The following is a 7,500-nucleotide window of genomic DNA, read 5'->3' on the forward strand; positions in this document are numbered from 1 at the left end:
GACAATAAACTGAATTTTCCACGTGTGTCTGATCAAGTGATAAGAGCAAAGCTTATGAAGGTGCTGAAGGTCTATGATGAATGTGTCAAGCGTGGAAAATATGATGTTCTCAATGCATTATTTGACATCACGAAAGTGAATGGCCAGTGGTTATCCTCGGAAGATAAACGTCTATATCACCTACAAAAAGAAAGTAAAGGACAGGTGGGGTACTCAACAGGACAAGTGGCAAGTAAAGAAACCATTCACCCTTCCAAGAGAAGGAAAGTCCAGTCTGGAACAGAAATACCTTCCACATCACAATTCCTGTCTACCACAGACAGTGGTACTGAATCTGAAAACTGCAAAAGTAAGAGTGAAGATGATGAAGACGACGACGGTGATAAAGACGATGATGAGGACACTCAGAAAAAAACTAGAAAGCACTACAAAAGTAAATTTGCTGTAAGTATGGTTACATCAAGTGGAGTTTCCACAAAGAAAGCTGCTAAAATATGCAATGTATTATCACAACAAGGTATTGATATTCCAACTCCAAGTCAATCAGCAATTTACAAGTCCATATTCAAAGAGACAGGTAAATTAAAAAAAGAAATGATACAACAACTTAAAATGGAACAGTGGTCCTTACACTTTGACGGCAAACGAATAGATGATAAGGAATATCAGGTAGTTGTACTTCAGAATGAAAGAACTGACGTGAAACTTGATGCACTGCGTTTAAAAGATGGCAAAGCTGAAACTGTTGCTGAAAAAATTGCCAAACTTATTGATGAATACAATTTGTGGAATTCAATTAAGATGATCATTACTGATACAACAAACGTCAATACTGGGAAGAGAAATGGAGTTGTTGTGAAGTTGCAACGTATGTTTAAATTAAAGGGTGTCACAATACCACAATTTATCGGTTGTCAGCATCACGTACTAGACAGGATTCTCCGTCTGGTGATAGACGAAGAACTTGGGGGTGATACCAAATCTCCAAACATTGAATACCCATTTGTGTCTGAACTGTTGAATAAGTATGATGAACTGAAGGATAAGTTTGTGAATGGAACTGTAGAAATTCTTGATAAATCAGGGTGGAGAGACGATATGAAGTTTTTGTACCATTTAACAAGAGTGTTTAGGTTCTATGAAGAACAAAGAAACTTCCCTCTGATTCACTTTCAGAACATTCCTAATATGAGCAATGCCAGATGGAACTCAAGAGCCATTCTCGCCATTCTGGCGTTCATTCTTATGCCTGAAGCGAGAAAGAATTTGGAGAAGGTTTGCAGGTTCATTTCATATGAGTGGGCAGAACATTGGTTTAGTAGTCAAAAGTACAATGACAATGACTTCAAGAATTTATCTGATGTATTGAAGCCTTACAAAAAGGCATTGCAGTCATTCAAAAATCACTGGAAGAAAGAGCCATCCGTCATCGACATACCACGAAGTAATCAGATAGCTGAACGTGCAATCAAGGTGATGCAAGACCTGTATGCTTCCTGCAGAAAGAAAGACAAACTGCAACTTCGATTCATTCTAAGTAATAAGCGCTAGACTCTTTATGAGACGTGAGCATCATGTGACCCATGTACTAAACACAGTAGGCCTATAGACACAGACAGTTATGTATATTGTTGTACTAGACGCTTTGATACTGTTAATTTTGTAATACTTGTATAATTATATATCACATAATGTTTTTTGTTATATCACAGTACATGTTGCATAAATAAATAAAATAACAACAGGAGTATGACTCTTACAACATCTTCAGCCTTTAATATTCATTTACTGTACAAAAGTGTACCTATTGAAAATTCGATTTTTTGGTTTTGGGGTGACCTTTTTTCAAAATATGTCAAAATAAAACATCTATTCGTTCTTTTTACATAAAAGTTCATTGAATTACGATACAGGCCTAGTAGGTTGCAAAAAAGTCATATCCCTAGTGTATATACATCGACTGAGGGTTTTGGTTTGGGTAGGCAACCTATCAATTCAAAATCTTTTAAATATTTTTCTGGTTTATACTTGCAGCCCTCGGAATTAGAGAGTTTAACTGTTAAAGGTCAGCATCAGGTTGGAAAAAAAAAATTTGACACAAACCATAAACATAAAAACAAGGTTTAAAATTTTTTGCCGACCTCAACAAATTTAGCTGCTGACCTCAATTTAGGGCAGCAGATAAGTCAGCATTACCAAATGATGATTCTAATTTCTGAGGCCTGTACTTGTGATTTAAAATTACAGAAAGATGGAAAAAAGTGAAAAAAAATACATGATAAAAGAAAAAAAGCTTGTTAGGTGAAACAAGTTTGAAAACCTTTAATGGATTTTAATAAAAAAGTTTTTTTACAATCAAAAAGATATACAAAACCATTTTGCTTTTATAGCATCAGATTCTCATGCAAATAGAATTTTTGAAATAAAATTAGACAAAAGATTTTTTGGTAACATTTTTTTTTAATGTTATTTACCTACTTAATGCCAAAGAAGTTACTACCAGGTTGAGAGGGCCACTACAATTAAGACTACTTTTTTTAGTTTCAATTCTCTCTCAAATCTTTAACTCCAAAATACCAATCTTAACAAACAAGATTGTTACACCAACTTTTTTTGCCGCAGGATATTTAGGTCATAATTTAAAAGAACAAAATATTGAAAATTTCATAAAATTTGCTATTTTATAGGTTATAACAAAAATACGTATAAATGGTTATATGTATGTATAGTTTGTAATACAAAGATAACATAGGTACATCAATGGCAATAACAATAAAAATTATCAATAAAAGTAATAAAAATACATAATTTATTCATATGCTAACATTATACTAAATTATTATACTAAATTTATTCATATGCTAAATAAATAATAAATTTATTCATATGCTAACATTTTAAAATATCATCTTCAGATAAAATGTTATTAGAGAGATTTTGTTTATGAGAATATTTATCAGAATGTCCTCATTTATACCAAAATTTGCAGAATGGTTTTGAATTGTATCTCTTGTCAAAAAAAATTTGATTAGATCATATCCACATCCTGTTAATGGTGTCTGTTAAAATGACCATTTAGGAGTTTTTTCTTGAGAGTCTAGTATGTATCAATCTTAATATTTTGTTATTACCTTTTAAGCACGAATGATAAAGATTTCACAAACCACTTTTCTCATTATTCAAAATTAGCTCCCAAGAATGACCAAGCAGTTTGTGAAGTGATGGTGTTATACTGATCTATGGTCCAGGTAAATTTATTTTTGTAATAGGTGGAAATTCATAGGATAGGAACAAATAAAAATCTGTACCTTAGTTTTTATATTGATCCACATAAATTTTTCTTTTTGAGGAAAATACTCAAAGAATTACTGAGAGCACCAATTTAAACTTTTGAAGTTTTGCATGATATTAAACAGGCAATTGTGCAATAATTAAATCCCTGTTTGATTTTTTGTACAATAGTTCTCTAAATATATAACCTGTTGTTGTTGTTCCTCTTTTTCTAATTATATCAGGGTAGTCCCATTTTATACCTGTTTTTTTTTTTTTTAATATCTCTGTTTGTAATGAAGTTTCTGCTTACTTCTATTTGAAGCACTGAAAGGGGACTCAGACCAATCAAAAATACCAGCTTTCACATGTACAATAGTTTTCATGAAATGGTCAAATATACCCAGTAAAGCATGAAGAACCTATAAAAATATCAGTAATTTTTAAATGTAATAATTTTTAATATCAAGTATGTTCACATATTAAAAATATAGAATAATATGAACACTATTACAAGATACCAATTTACTTGTATTGGCTTTACATCACAAGTTGGAATTGGTTTGAAGGTTTGTCCAGCCCTTGTGATATAATCGGGGGTTTTTTTAAGTAAAGAAACATCTTCTTGTTAAAGTTGGTTAAATATTTGATTCATAGTTATAGTGTCTTGATTGATTACAAAATCATTTTCAATTCTTTCAATATTCAAACACTGATCTTTTGAGCATGTGCACATGATCACAATATGCACCTTCAACTCCAACTCCAACCTTCAACTCCTGAAAAAAAATTTGCTGCTTTCATACCTATCATATATGACTGCACTATCACCTGGTCACTATCACCTTTACATTAAATTGTTTTTCCTCTTTATACATAAGGAAACCTTCATTTTTTAACTCTTTTATGTCAGAATTAAAAACAGACAATGATTGAAGAGTTTCTATTGATTCTTTTCCTACTTGAAGACTCAGTACTTTGTGACTCAGTGGGGCATTTTGTGACTTTCTATCAACAAACCTGCTTCTGTTTTAAGTGAAAATGGACAAAACATTGTCAGTATGGTATTGCTAAAGTTAAAATTATCTTTTTAATTAAATATTGCATGGCTTCCAGTACCATCAAATCTAAACTTTATTTTTATTAGTATATTTTCAATGTTTATATCTAAAAAAAAATATTCTCCAATATCCTTTGCATCGCCAGTTTAATAGCCTGAAATAGACTGAAGTAAACAATAGAATAAAGTTCAAGATAATTCATAATAACTGGTGTTTCTTTAGATTGTTTTCTTCTGAAATGTTTCCAACTAGGCAATATATTAAAACCAGCAGTTGGAAAAGTTTTTTTTTGGCTTGTATATGAATGCCTACCAAAAGCACAAACTGTTTAAATTGAAATTGTTTCTATTGGAAACCTATTGAAAGAGTTATTTTTTAATATACTCTTCAAGCAAAGTTTCCTTACTAGCCTTGAATTGTATGCCAGCGTAGTCCATTTTTTAAGTTTGTATTTCTTCAGATGCAGATCTTTGCTAGCTATTCTGAACTAATGTTTTTTGTGCAAATGTCAATTTATTGGAACCAAGTCTCTCAGCAATTACCAGTATACAACCTGTTATATTTGCAGAAATAGTTTTTGGTTGTTTATTTTCCTAAGCAATACAAATTTCAAATAAGTCAAACTCAGTGAACTTCATTCTTATTAAACTAAAGATATAAATATTTTTGTTGATTTTATCTAATAACATTTTAAGCAAAATGATTTAAACTTAAAACAATATAATTCAAAATATAAACAAGTTTACGTGATAAGTAAAAATATTATATTATTACTATATACACCACAAAGCCCTCATTTTTGATTTTAACTCTAGCAATCTGTTTATTTTAAAATAGATTTTAATTCTGCAATGTTTTTTTTTTCATTAATGGTTGTACTAACTAGATTAAATTTGGTCAAAAAATAGTTCAATAGAAAAGAGGTCAAAAATTGGTCTTAATCTCTTTTTAATTTCTAGACATACACTAGAACACATCTTTCTCTTATAAAAATATGTACAAAATAATGTATAACTATTTGCATTAACATTTTTTAATATATTTTACAAAAATTTAAACTAAAGGGTCATTCTTTAACTCTTTTTGTTTAAAAGTGCTAAGTTGCACAATTTAGTTAAAAAGCATCTTATTCCTTTTTGTTATAGGAGTTTAAAATTATTTTTTCTGATCAAAAATTAGTAAAAAAAAAAAAATTTGCTAAACTTTAGTTGTTTCATTAGGTATAACATGTAAAAAAAATTTTATGCAATAATCTATGAAGTTAATATTTACATTTCCATAAACTGCAGTCTAAGATTGTTTACTACATACAATTATCACACTAGCACTGCTTATATAGTGACATTTATTCTTATATAATGCCAAAAATGACTTTTATGTATCATTTATACCTATTACATATCTTTTGCAATAAATTTACGTTATTCAAACTAGCATATTTCCTGAAAAAATCATACTTTTGAATTAATTTTTTTTTTTAATGAACTGGAAATTTATTTGGCTTTCAATAACAACTAACTTAAATTTATTTTGATAACTTTGATTTTTGAGCAATGTCCACTGTTTGGCCAACTGTGCACTAATACTGCTCTACCACTAATAGCGTTCTACCACTAACACCATTTAATAGTCTTGATAAAACAAATTTGTGTCTTGATAAAACAAATAATAATCACTTGTATAATTTGTATTAAAAACTACAAATTACAACACCTTGACACATTAAACGCATATATCGGACTAATCTCAGACAATTTTTAATTTAATAGTCTTGATAAAATAAATTTGTGTCTTGATAAAACAAATAATAATCACTTGTATAACTTGTATTAAAAACTACAAATTACAACACCTTGACACATTAAACGCATATATTGGACTAATCTCAGACAATTTTTTTTTTGGTATTGTGGAACAAACAAACAAGATGTAAATCTGTTTCAACTTACTTGTTATTTTAAAATGAAAAATTGTAAAATACCTGCTTGAATAAGAAATAAGACTTGATTTGCTACTCCAAGCAATTTTCCTCCATTGTGGGCATATATCTTTCTCAACTAAAATAAAAAGATAATGAATATAGCAATATTTGCAAAAATAATAATGTATATTGCAACACAAGTGCTTTTAACAATAGTTTTATGTATAGTTTTACATAACTAGTTCCATTTGTATATAATTATTTGAACAGAAAAAATTGTATTGGTATTTTCACATGATTGCAATAGCATGAAACTTAAATTTGTGAAAACCGCGTAGTTTTATTGCCTATAGTATCAGTTACAGGGACAAATTTACAGCAAAAAAGTATACTTATTGGGACAAACAGATTTGGGGACATTTTTTTGTATCTATAAATTTTTTGTCTCCGTAAGTATACTTTTATTGTAAAAAAACGGTCCTCATAAGCAACTTTCAGGAAAGTGAAAAGTACATACACCAACTATCTTACTGCCTGCTACCAATAGGAGTGTTACTACATTGACTGAGGGTTTGGTTAAGGTCAGGATAAAGGTGAGGGTTAGGGTTAGGGCTAGGTCCATATATGGTTATATTACTGTAATTAAAAATATATATAATAATTAAATAAAAAAAACAAAAATAATTACAAAAATATGTTTTTATGACAAAATAATAAAAGTAAATATGTACAAATAAAAACAGACATAAAATAAAAATTGATACTAAATGGGCGGGATTGAAAAGTCTTTTTTCTCAAAATGAATGATTTTTTTAAACTAAATTAGAAATTCAAAAAAAAACAAAAAAACAGTTTAGTAGGGGGCAATAATACCTAACATGCTACCTATAAAGACCTATTTAGTTTGAGGTAAAGATTTTTTTTTTTTAATTTAATATTTCACATGCAATTTAAGATTGCATGTGAAATATTAAATTTTTTGTTAAAGCAATTGAAACTTGTGTCACAAAAAGAACCTATCATTCCTTCCTTGACACAAGGAACCTATTATTCCTTCCGTGACACAAGGAATCTATTGTTCCTTCCGTAACACAAGTTTTCGATTCTCACAACTAAAAATTTAGAATTCTACTAACAATGTCTTTTCTCGAAATTAAACATATTTATAGGTAGTATGTTAGATATCTTTTTCCCCCTTCTAAACGTTTTTTTTTTTTGAATTTCAAATACAGTTTACAAAGGTCATTT

The 7,500-nt window shown here is 29.3% G+C and overlaps 1 protein-coding gene across 1 annotated transcript in view; it reads right to left on the minus strand.

Annotated features, from left to right (window-relative positions):
• The window catches only part of LOC100215633 (NBAS subunit of NRZ tethering complex), a 142,019-nt gene that overhangs the window by 113,791 nt on the left and 20,728 nt on the right, over nucleotides 1–7,500 (minus strand). The window contains exon 7 of the mRNA XM_065796126.1: nucleotides 6,313–6,388. Within this exon, the coding sequence (XP_065652198.1) occupies nucleotides 6,313–6,388 (76 nt within the window). The remainder of the gene's footprint in view (nucleotides 1–6,312; nucleotides 6,389–7,500) is intronic.

Source organism: Hydra vulgaris, chromosome 04, assembly GCF_038396675.1.
Source record: "Hydra vulgaris chromosome 04, alternate assembly HydraT2T_AEP".
NCBI lineage: Eukaryota > Metazoa > Cnidaria > Hydrozoa > Anthoathecata > Hydridae > Hydra > Hydra vulgaris.